We start from the raw sequence: 12,741 nt of genomic DNA on the forward strand, positions 1-12,741 counted from the left end.
ATTGCCTATGGAGTAAAATAAACTATACTTTGTTAAAAGAAATGCATATATTAAATAGTTGAATGCAAATGTATCCCCTTTAGGAGGCACCTAATACGATACCTTGTGTTTGATGCTTTATCGTTTATTTCAAAAATAGTTTCAAAATTCCTAAACCTGTAATTTCACACAGGCATTTGTTTTTAGCATACACAGAACTATTGCAACTGATTTCAATTAATCACTTAGCCTTAGCACCTTTGCCTGACATGAGAACCTCTATCATCTAACCCACTCTTGTCTGAGTTCCATCCTACTGGTAGCTCTTCAGTTCACTTTGTTTTAGTCAGTTGAGCCCTGCATGTGGCATACTCATTCCTACCTTCGGGACTTGGCTCATGTCTGTCTCCCTGGAACATTGTCTTTCTCCAACCTGGTAAACCCTGCTCTTCCATTAGAACCTCTACAAAGCCCCCTCCTACTCTAACACTGAAACCTATGTGCTTTATTGCACCTTGTGTGGGATTGTCAAGAGCTGCAATTTTATTTCCTTTCCTCCTCTGCCATTTACTTTAATTAACTTGAAGATCCCCAAATCTTGATTCTAAAACATTCATGTTTTTTTCTATCACCGATAACACCTTTGCATATGACAGTTCCTCAAGAAATATTTTTGACTGCTTAATAAACAAACAAGTGAAAAACATCCTCTGGGTTTATCTCATCAGTGTCTTTCCTTTATCTAAGGCAGGGGTGATGGTTTTGGAAGAGTGGCCAGGAGAATCGGGAGTTTTCAAATCCTGTCCCTGACACTCATTACGGTCTCTGTGAGGAGATATTGAGAATTAAACTCTCGGAATTTCAGATGAGATAGTTCAGAGAGGACCTGAATCACAGATGAGTGGATTTCTGCATTTATTCATTTGAAATAAACTCTGACGAATTTTCTCATTCCTTCTAAAAATATCAGTTGGGCTATTCCTATGTCAATCACTGCGCTAGGGTTGGAGATACAAAAGTAAACATGGCATGTTCACTGCTCTGAAGATTTTACAGAATAATAGACCTAAGGAACTCAAACATTTCTCTGGTACAGCATTAGGGCCAGAGCAATAAACCTCAGAGTTAGTGGGGACATAATGGATTAGCTCAGTGGATAGGGGATGCTACGAGTATTTGATGGACAGATGGAGACATCCCAGAACCCAGCTGTGGATCCCCAGCACTATCACACAGGTTTCCTCTGAAGCCGAAGAAACAGAAACAACAACCCTTTGTTGGTTCTTTGCTCATGCCTGCTCCGAATCAATGCCTACAGAGGGCACATCACCAAGTGAGATTTTTAGGTCTGTATTCAGGAAGACAACCCACTTTTGTCCGTTGGGATTTGTCTTTTTTGCTGTTATAAAGGGTGACCAGAAGAATTTACCTGCACACCTAATATCTGTCCCCAACAAAAACTAGAAGGAGTAATGAGCAGGCAGGAAAGATGGCCAGAGGAAAGGGGTTTCATTCACCTCTCTGTGGAACTCAGAGTAACAGATACGGATCTCCAGGCTCTGTTGGAATCTGCAGGGACAAAGGGCAATCTGATATAAATCCAAGAGTGATCCACTCTACCCAGACCCTCCCCTTGCCATCTCCCTCAGGTTTGATACTCCTGTTGCCTCCATGAGAACTCCTTTCTCAGAGGAATCACTCCTCCACCCCCGCCCCACCCGCCCCCAAAAGGGATTCAGACAGGAGAGGAAGTCAGAGTTCCTTGACAATGAAGGACAACAGTAGCTTTTCCCTCACAAGCCACAGGATATTAGTTGTGCGATGACTGGAAGTTAAATCTCTGAGTTACTGCTCCTGGATGAAATGTTTAATGGTGTTGCCCAGGAAATGTCAGGACATCAGCTCAGCCTCCAGGCAGGTACAGACTCTTCTTGCCAAGAGTGCTTTTAGTTCCACTTCCGCCCCCACAGTGAGCATGACAAACAAATCAAGGTGGAGAGAATGCTGCTGTCAGAGCAAATATGGGCTCCTGGGGCCCAGGAGGGACTGACCCAGAAAGGCAACCTCATACTGGCATTTTCATTAACAAAGAGGAGGCCAGCGTCTGGCACAACTGAATGAGGGAAACTAAGTGATAAAGACTTGGAGACTGCATTTTGAGAAAGTATAAAAACAGACTGAGGCTTAGCAATAAGCATTCTGAAGCAGTAGGGCCATGAAGGAAGAAAATGATGTCCCAGAACAGACAAAGCAATGTGTAAGTCCTGGAAAAGTATCAAAGACTATCCCTATAAGGATTCACACTGAAAGTGGATTATTACCAGTGTGGAGATGAGGAAGCCAAAAGAATGGATGTACAGAACCCACCAATATTCAGATACAGAAACATTGGTGGAGCCAATGGTGGTCTATGCTGACCATGAGTGTGTGTTCAGACATTCTCAAAAAAATTATTGGTCATTTTCATAAAATTCTAATCTACAGAACAATTCTTCAACTACATAAACCTATTAGGGTTAAAAGGCAAATTTCCACATTGAGCAAAAAATGCCCACTTAAACCAAGAACTTAATGCTACCAGATAGGATGCATGTTACTTTTGTATATGCGGTAGTTTGCAAAGGTACTCTCCCTGAACTGTAACATGTATAACTGAAGGCAAGTAGGAATGAAGGTCATACCTAGAAGCACATGGTTAGATGATTCAGCAATTCATTAACCTCTTATTTATTTATTTTTTTTGCCCCATCTAAACTACATACCACCAAAGATGAATGCCAAATGCATAACAAATTTTCGTTGCTTTAACATAGTTTAATTATCAGTTGAGCAAGTTATGAATAAACTACAGAGTGATATCAGTTGAAATTAAAACATTGTTTCAAATAATACTACATAACTTCAAAACAAACCCAGGTTACACTTGTGAAATAATTCACACTTTGAGGACAAAATTAAAGAAAATTTTCATTGGTTCAATTAAGCACAAAAGGCATGCAGAATCTCAAACATGGAGTCTTTGGGATTCTATGTCAATGTCATGAGATGATTGAAGAGCTTTTTCTATTCTTGGATAAATAATTCATTTTTAGTGATTGGTAAAATTGACTTTTAGGATAAATATGGGTCTGAAAGAGCCACAAGTGCTTTTGCCAAAGTTTATCTATATCCAAACCATAAAACTGCCTTGAATTGGCCATTATTATAGCGAGTGGTTCACTTGACCTCACTCTGCCTTCTGAACAGCAGGGTAAGCTGTACAAGCAAGGTGGTTTGAAATAGCTCAAATGCCACTAAACATAAGCTCTCAAGATACTGCTGCAATAAACATGACTATTATTTTTGCTTACTTTTATTTCACTTCAGGCTATCTTTGTCTAAATCTGCCCTTCATCCTGAATTATACCGCACATATCACCTTCAGAAATGTCACTAAGTTTAAACTGTTAAAGTTGTTGCTTGTAAAAGTACATAAGGTAAAGTAACAGATTCTTTTTTTTTTCTTTTGCCAAGTCATGATAGAACTAAAACATAATCAAAATGGAATTATTTCATGAAGTTTTAGTTCATATTTAATCACCAACTTACCCAAGAAAAAATTAAGACTTTTAAGTCCCAACTATTAGGTACTAAATGGGGAATAACATATGCCTACCTCTGTTTTCAGGGACTGCTATCACTTAGGTCCAATGACCTTTTCTTTGGAAGGATTGTACCACACAAAGAAAAATTTCAAAACTAGTAAGAAGGACAGCTTAACCCTGCAAGAAAGTTACTAAAATTCTCATATTTACATCCCCATGGACACATTGTATACCAACACAGAAAAACACAGAGCCATAATGGGGTGAGTTTTGGCAAAAATGGAACACTATCTCTATAGTGTTTTTGAAATCAATTTTATGTTTAAAGTGTCAGGAAGAAGGGAAGTCCTGTTTAACTGAGAGCATGCACCATCTCCGACTTGCCCCTTTGCTTTATTAATAAACATTCCAGTCTAAATTTGATGTTAGAAGTTTAGGCCAAGAAAACCTGTCTGAGACTCTTGGTGAATACCAGAGTTTATCTGAACCTAATTCACAAAGATGGCAAAATGATGTGGCTTGGGATTGTGATACGTGATTTAATTATCAAAGGGGGCTGCATACCTCCAAGTTCAAATAAACATATTTAAAAATAAGCATTCGTCTTGAACATGCAAAGGAAAGAAAACTTTAGAAGTAGATGATATCTCATTTGAAAGGAAAACGCAAGGACTAATGCTAATAGCTTTTACAAAAAAAAAAATTAAATCTCTTTTTGAAGAGATTTATGGAGAGGATTGTTAGAAATCTGAGCTTTTTCAAAGAGAAATTCCTTCTCAAGAGCTTCGTTTTCCTACATTGGGGACAGAAATCATCATGACTGCCAGGTACCCAAAAGTGAAGACCCCAAATAAACACATTCTCAGTTTGAGGAAATACCTGTGAATCCATTTTAAGAAAGATCAGAAAATCATTAAACTCCCCCAGGCCTGTGATAGGGATGCCTATCCAGCAACATGAGCAAAAAGAGGACTCAAGCCTTTAGTTAGCTGTAGGAAGAAGGATGATGTAGAGTTCAAGGACTATACACACCTGCAGACAGGCATATACCCCATACATTTGTGACCTCCATAAAGAAGGAAACATACATTTGCTCTAGTTTGGGTCTCTTGGGAATACAAAGAAACTATATCTTATTCCAATAATCCTTGGCCAACAGTACCTTGGGATCCATAACTTTAAACACACAGACACACATTAGCAATGAAATAGGAAAGATGTGGTGCCAACAAATGTTTTCAGCAACAACCCATGCTAAAGATGGGTTGGAACAGGCATTTCCACTGAAGATGTCTCCTCTATAATAGTAAAAGTAATTTGTCAAGCATATTCATCCTGTTCCAGATATATAGATGAAATATCCATTACTCATATGTCTGATATTCTAATTGAGATTATTAGAGGTGAGAATATGCACCTAATTACTTCTTTTATCAGTTTTAAATGGTCTAGTTATGAATTGCTAATCATTTTTTTAAGTTTCTATCTTTTTGCTGTTACATAGGAAGGAGCCAGCATTTGAAATATGGATTTCATTTTAAACTGAGCAAATCTCATTTCTTTTTTCAGGAAGTCTGGATGGTATAATGGCTAAAGTTCAAACTCTAGAGTGCAACAAACAAAACTGTAAAGTCGATGAATTTTTGAGCTAGATTTTGAGCCTACTTAAGCTTCAGTTTCCTCATCTATGGAATGGAGCTAACAATGTTTATCCCACAGGACTATTGAGAGAGTAAAATAAGGTAATAGCATTTAGCACTAAGTGGGCACATGGGGTAAAGACCACTGTGTTTTTTTTTACCTCATGTATTCCAAGAACCTGGAGAAGTGCATGGAAGAGATCATTGTTACTCAACAAATATTTGTTAAATACATTAACGTGTGATTATCCTGATGAGCTCTGATATTGGGAAGAATTTCACCCATCAGCAGCTAGAATTTCCATTTCTCATCTTACAAACAATATCATTAAATCATCCTCAAAATTTATATAGCTCATCCTCCTTCCTCCAACATGACTTCACCCAAACCACCAAAGATAAGTACACTTATTCTATCTTTAAAATATTCCTCAGGAGGAAGCTCCCCAATCTGTGTAGAACCAAAACCTCTTCCTCTGTTTGGCTATAAGTTATCTGCTTCTGCAACTACTTTTCTTATTCCTCCTCTGCCATCTCTGTCACTTTCTTACCCACATCCCTTTAGAACTGCTCTGTATATATTGCCTTTTCTTGTCAAACTCATGTTGAAAGGTAGTCTTTGTGATTTGTTCCCATAAAGCCAATGGGGACTTTTGGATGCCATAAGCCAGCCTGCAGCCATGAAATATCTTGTCCTAGGATCTACATAAAGGTCAGCCCTACAAACTATCTATTGCCCATAAACAGGATTCTGGCAAGGTTGGGTTCCATTTGGAAATGGTTCTCTCAAATAGTATTAATTATCTTCTTTTGAAGTGTTCAGGAATAGATCCTATCTATCCTGGTAGGGGGAAAAGTTCACATGTAAAATGATGACTGTTGTAAACTACTGTTTATTTTGTTCTAATAGAAAATTGTTTTGTTCATGTGAATTGGCTAAAAATGGCAACAAGTGTATATAAAATTTTAAATGTCTTCTTTTCTCTCTTGTAGATATTTAGGATAGTGTTACAGCTTTGATTAAGACATCTTTAGTTTTAGTAACATCTATGTTTTCTTTCCTAATAGACCCAAGACATCAAAATTAAAACTTTATATGTAGATGCTTCTGTCATTAAGCCTGGCTTTTGTTATAGTAACATGCAAAATACTGATATTAAAGATATCATAACAATATGGAAAGAGAATTATGACAAAAATGCTACAGCGTTTTTTTTTCTGTGTTCTTTACTGATATGTGATATTTAAATGAAAATGAAATATAAATATAGATTTCTCAGGTTGCAGAAATTTTCCCAGTGTACTTAAAAGGATTTTTGAAATAATATGCACTCACAATATTTTAATTAGATGACCCTAAACTTTCTGATCAAGTCAAAGGGAAATATTTCTGACTATCCCAACAGAAAAATGGCGAATATGCAATAGGCAGGCTGTCTTGACAAAAGGCAGGCTGACAAAACAAAGTACAGATTTCATTCAACTTGGTATTCTGGTGCGTATTTTGCTGACCTAGAGAATTACACTGATACTGAAACAGGATAGCAATGCTGCAAAGAATTCACTGGAGAATGGTAAATATCATCAGGAAAATCTCAGATCTCATTCCTTCATTCCATTCATTCTATCTCTATACAGAAATCTGTATCCATGGGAACCTCTATCCCTATCAGGAAGTGTGCATTTGATACCAAAAAGGGTAAGAATGTTTTCTGGAATAGAAACAAGATAAAAAAAGAAAAGAAAAAATAAGGAAGAAAGGAAGGAAGCTGCTGGGAATTAAAATTTATAATTTTAACGCTATAGAATATATTGACCAATTTATATGTGGGATAGACACCTAAGGAGATGAGAAATGAGAGTGGGATTATTTTGGGGGCATGGACCAAGAGGAATGGACGTTAACTGGGCATAATTGGCTGGGATGAACATCCCTGACTGTATCAGTCTGGGAGAGAACCATCAGCAGTTAATGGGAGGATCCCTAGCCCAGGGATGGATGGTGAAAAGACCACACTGAAAGTCAAGGTGTAGAAAGTCACTAAAAATACTTCTTGTAGTGTCTTTTCAACCACTCATTACTGAATGTGAGGAGCACTAATTATTGCGTTTGAGGCTCAAATTGGGCACTTATCTACATGTCCGTGATTTTATCTTCCTGTATTATGACTTGGAAACTGTTCTCCTTTGAAGCTGGTAAGTGAATGCCAGACTGAAAAAGCCTTTCTATGTAGCTATGGAGTCCTTAGCCCTTACACAGAAGGCATTTTATGGGGAACATATGTTATACTGATATTGATAAGTTAAGAGGTATGTGAAGGCCAGAAGGCATAATTAAGCATATTATATTTTTTAATATCCATTGTTTTCACTCATGTTCTAAGACAAACAGAAAGTAGATCGTTAACAAATTACCTTAGCAATTCAGGGTTTGAATTCTTCTCCTGACTCCTTCATTGAGTTGTACCCAGAAACTCCATTAGGAACACATATTTTAATCTAATTATTTCCACTTGTGATAAATAAAATGGAGACATTTATATTTGTCATTCTTCCTGTTTGATAAAAACCTTCCTGTGTTTCTAATTAGAAGAATCTTTGGTGTATTATGATTTCATGGGTATTTTTTAAGTTATCATTATGATTCTAGTCTGATGTTTGACTATCATGCTGGCAACTAAGTAAAATGGAACTATCCTTGTAGGTGGTATAAACCCCCTCCTCCCTCTCAAGGATTTTTTTTCCTACATAAATTAATTTCACTAAAAGAAAAAGGTGAGTTTGAGTTTTGATTAGCAGGTTAAAGCAAATGTATCATTGGAAGAAGCACCAAAATCTGTGATGCAATTTTAAAAGATGCATGGATGGGCCACCAACCCAACACTCTCGTTAAGAAATTTCTACCATTTCGCTGCAGAAGAGCTTAAATATAAACACATATGTACATTCTTATTTCCTGATAAATTTCATTTAACTATGCTTTATAGTACAAAGTTTTGTTAATGCATTTGCTGCTAGTCGTTCTTGTGTATAAGCACTTATTAGTGGTTTTGAGTCCAACTAAGTCTCAAAATGTTGCCTACTACAGGAATTCACTCAGCTGGACAGATGTCTTTCTCACCTCTATGCATCTCTTTCTTATTGCACCTTTGATTGCTACAGTGGACTTTACTCCTGGGGCATTCTCCAAGTTATTTTTTTAAATTAAGTTTTGTATAATTGCAATTCGCTTTGAGCTAAACTGGAAATCAACCTACTTTGAAGGAGAGGCCAGTTCACACCTCATGTGGGATAAAATGTCATTTTTTTCAAGATGTAGAGGTTATTTGGTAATTGTATAATTTCCAGTTATTTCTGTTCTTTTGGCATCAATACTGCATTCTAAACTTCAACTGCGGAAAGCTGACATAGGATCAAACAGACATTAGATTTTCTAAATGAGACTTATGATTTTGAGCTAGTTGTTTGGTGTTTAAAAAAATCTATTTTCTCAACTAAATTATAAACTCACCCTTTTATCTAAGATAACAACAGTCATAGATGTCACTCTTGTAATATCTAACCTTAGAACAGAAAGCAATGGTAGCATTTCAACGAAAGGAACTCCCTTTTTTGCCTTCTTATCTAGATGGTCCTGGAAAATAGAATTATCTGGATTCCCTAATTCCTTTTTGCATTGCTTTCTCTTTTATGGAGTGGACTCTGTCTGGAATAATTATTGTGGGCCAGTGCAGAGTGCAAGGCAGGAAGGACCTATGGCTTTCACCTCCTAGGATGTTTATATGCTGAGCCAAGGCAACTCAGCATTTTGGAAGAATAAAATAATTCATTACAATAAAAAGTAAACACTTTCCATATAATTGATAATTATCTATGAAATAAATCCTTTTCCCATACCATTTTGCCAAAGGTACCACACACATGATGCTCTCGGCTTTGTGCATTCTTATGTTTCACACATTCTTTTACCCAAACTGGTCCTTCTGGCATCAACTGATGTTGCATGTTTGAATTTTACTTCATCAAATTAAGATAATATAATTGTTGAAACAACTCATTAATGGCAGTACGTACAAAGTGAAGTTAAAATTATAGTATAATTTTGGTAAAATAGAATAGGGAATACAAGTTTATAATGTTGTGAAGGAGAATTCTATGTGTGAGAAAAGTGAAACTTAACTTCTGCAAAGAGGGAGGGGAGGATAGAGGGAGGGGGCAATGCACTGGACTCTAAGACTATTATGAAGTCCTTCATGAACTTAACTAAGGATAAGTACAGCGATCGAAGTCATAAAATGACCTCAACGACTTTTATTTTAAATCATGTTATCAAAATCACTCCAGCTTCTTTGCCATTAACTCTAGTTTATAGTTCAATGATATACTTGATGCAGTTATATTTTACTTGATGCCAAAATGTTTTTCAAAGTGGCCTTTTCCTTTTAATTACAATTGCAAGCTAATACAAATGGATTTTTAGAGTCAGGCAGAACTCCTTCTACTTCTGTTATCATGACTCACTCAGGAATATAGATAGGTGTCTCATTTCCCCAACGAGTGATAACTCTTCTGCCATATACTATTGTGGAGGACCCATTTAAGTCTAATACTCAATGTGCAGAACTTCTGAACACCATGGAAGCTTAAAAGGTACACTTGTGGCATCAAAATTCACTGTAATCTTTATAATGTTAAAAAAATACTTCATTAATAATCAAGGCTGAACTTGACTGCTGAGCGTGGTTAGTTTCTGAGGTTACCCTAATCAACTGACATTAGATACAGGTGAATCACAGAGATTCACAGGTGTCTGTCAGATTGGGTCAGATAAAGAAAATATGGAGATCAAATGGGAAAGCATTTTATGAAGTCTTTTGCTTTCTTTGAAAACCAAGTCAAGAGCTCCTGTCAAAGCTTTAATTCAAAATGATAAGGTGAGTGTACTTAAGTTGTTACAGATGAACAGGACTCCCCAGAGTCTCCTATGTTCACTCGGTAATAAGTGTAAGATACTGTCTACGGTAGGAAAGGTTAAATGACACCTAAAGGGTTCATTCATTCAACAAGCATACATTGATTACTTATTAGGTGCTGGCCATACAGAGATGACAATGACATGATCCCAAATATATGTTGCTTCAAATGTTTTACACTATCTGTGGATTAAATTCTAAAAGTTAGTGAACTTACAGAACTAATCAAGTGTAAAAGTAAAGCAGTGTGTTTAGCCAGGACTTTGTAATATGGACACCAGAGTAGAAGAGTGGTTTCAGTAGACATGTCTTCCTCTAAATTCACTCATGACTTGCACTGGGTGGATTTTTTTCTTTGCTGAGCCTCGTCTGACAGCTGCACAAGTTTCCTCTGGCTTCTCTCTTTTAATCAAGGGCTTTTTTGCAGGAGCCTTCATTCTCCACATCACAACTGGGTGCCGAGGCCCAGTAGGACTCTGAATTCGGATGATCTTGGTTGAGGCAATGTAAGACATTTTCACTGTTTGCACTACAGCATTCATTAAATTTTTGGCCGCTTGGATCAGGGAGGTGACGCTGTCCAACTGCAGGGGGAAGAAAAGAGCTATTATTCAAGAGTGCAATCAGGAATTTAAAGAGATTTAATGTTATAGACAGGGATACTCTATTTTGTTTTTACCCCAGAAATAAATAAATCCCTATTTTGTGTATCTATGTAAATTATTTACATTAATCTATATACTTATTTATCATTTATGTATTTATCTGATGCATAAATATATCCATATTCTATGTCCTAAAATGATATTTTAAAGAGATTAATTTCCATCTCTTGGTGTCAGTGAGATGGATTCTATAACTTCTATATAATATTGTAATATCCAAATGGCCGCTGCTTTCTTTATAATGGATCTCCTTATTTCCAGGGGTAATTCTGAGCCCTTTCTATAGAAGATGACTATCCACAATAAAAGCTATATTACGGATAAGTAACTTTATGAGAACAACAACTGAAAATTCTTCCTTTTAGGGAATTTACAGTTTAAGATAAATATCATACACACATACAGGTGTACATGTGCATGTATACCATTCACTTTCATGAATATTTCCCAAGTAATTCTACCTAAAAATGTCTCTTTTTTTAAACACAGAACCTGTAAACCTATCATGCAGTGTGTTAAAGTAGATAAAGCCAAGGCTTTTCAGTCAAATAAAGTTGGGTTTAAATTCCAGGTCTGCCTTAGAACTTGGGCAAATCATTTAACCATTTCCATCCTAGTTTTCTCAGATATTTAATAGAAGAAAAAATGCTTATTAAAGTTAAATAATATGTGCCAAGAACCTAATATAGTGATTTCCAGATAGCTGATTGCTGTTGAATACATTTCCTTGTTTCTATTTGTTTGTTTACTTTGAGAGAGAGAGAGAGAGAGAGAGAGAGCAGGGGAGGACCAGAGAGGGATGGAGAGAGAGAATCCCAAGCATGCTCCTCACCACCAGCACAGAGCCCAACACGGGGCTTGAACTCACAAATTGTGTGATCATGACCTGAGTCAAAATCAAGAGTCAGGCATTTAACTGAGCCACCCAGGTGCCCCATTTCCTTTGTTTCTTATGACGTTTGAGAAAATTGTTTAATTGAAAAGATGCATTAATGAAATTACTAAAACAAATTTTTCCCCACATGATTTTTTTAATTGTTATGTTTTTTAATTTTATGTTCACAAACATAATCTCAGGGGTAAATGGAGTGATAGTCCTAGAATCCTGCAAAACACCTTAGAGCTAAGCCAAGTTGGCTCATTTTTATACAACTAATGCCTCTTCCATTATTTCAGTTTGGCAGATTGTCATCCACAGCCAACTCATCCAAGAAGATGTGCCTCCACTGTCACCTCTCTGTGATGTGTGCTGTCAGGGCTGAGACTCAAACACCAGCTCTGTGGTTGCTAAAATCCATCAGCAGTTGCATGGCTTGAGTATTCTACCTTTGCAGCTTGAGGAGTCTCATCTCACACACAGAATAAATGAGTGAAGGAAAGTAGTAAACTGAGGTTATGTGCCTGGGGCAGTGGTCTAGCTGGCTGTTTCCTAGGAAGAAAATTTAATTAGCTCCATTGTATGCCAAGCCTGAGATCCTTGAAAAGGTAACACCAAAAACTATGTAATTTGAAAGGCAGTAGTACTTGGCAACTACACATCTTTAAGTCATTTCACTTATTGAAGCCAGAAATGTAAAATCTGTACATGTGGCAGGAATGACAAATGCTTTGCAAACATTAAACAGGATCTCATGAAGAACTCACATCTATTTCAGAGGACACTTAGAGCTTCTGAATCTGCACACAACTTAAAAAAATAAAAGCCACTAGATTTTGAATAGAATAACACCCTTCATTACTAGTGTTCCTCTATAAATGGATTGTAGGCTAAAATCTGTCCTTCAATAATTAGCAATTTTTATTAAAAACTTTGGGGAGCCAGTTAGATCCTGAAAATAATTTCCAATCTCACCATAGGAAGAAGAAAGTTTTTTTCTAAATGATGAATTAACATGACTAG

General features: G+C 36.7%; 1 protein-coding gene across 2 annotated transcripts in view; it reads right to left on the minus strand.

Annotated features, from left to right (window-relative positions):
• Window positions 1-2,772: 2,772 nt before the first annotated feature.
• The window catches only part of CTNNA3 (catenin alpha 3), a 1,753,506-nt gene continuing 1,743,537 nt past the window's right edge, over window positions 2,773-12,741 (minus strand). For both annotated transcript variants that reach the window (XM_043596448.1, XM_043596447.1), the window contains exon 18: window positions 2,773-10,760. In XM_043596448.1, the coding sequence (XP_043452383.1) occupies window positions 10,473-10,760 (288 nt within the window). In that variant the 3' untranslated portion in view covers window positions 2,773-10,472. The remainder of the gene's footprint in view (window positions 10,761-12,741) is intronic.

The sequence above is a fragment of the Prionailurus bengalensis genome, chromosome D2, assembly GCF_016509475.1.
Source record: "Prionailurus bengalensis isolate Pbe53 chromosome D2, Fcat_Pben_1.1_paternal_pri, whole genome shotgun sequence".
Taxonomy (NCBI): domain Eukaryota; kingdom Metazoa; phylum Chordata; class Mammalia; order Carnivora; family Felidae; genus Prionailurus; species Prionailurus bengalensis.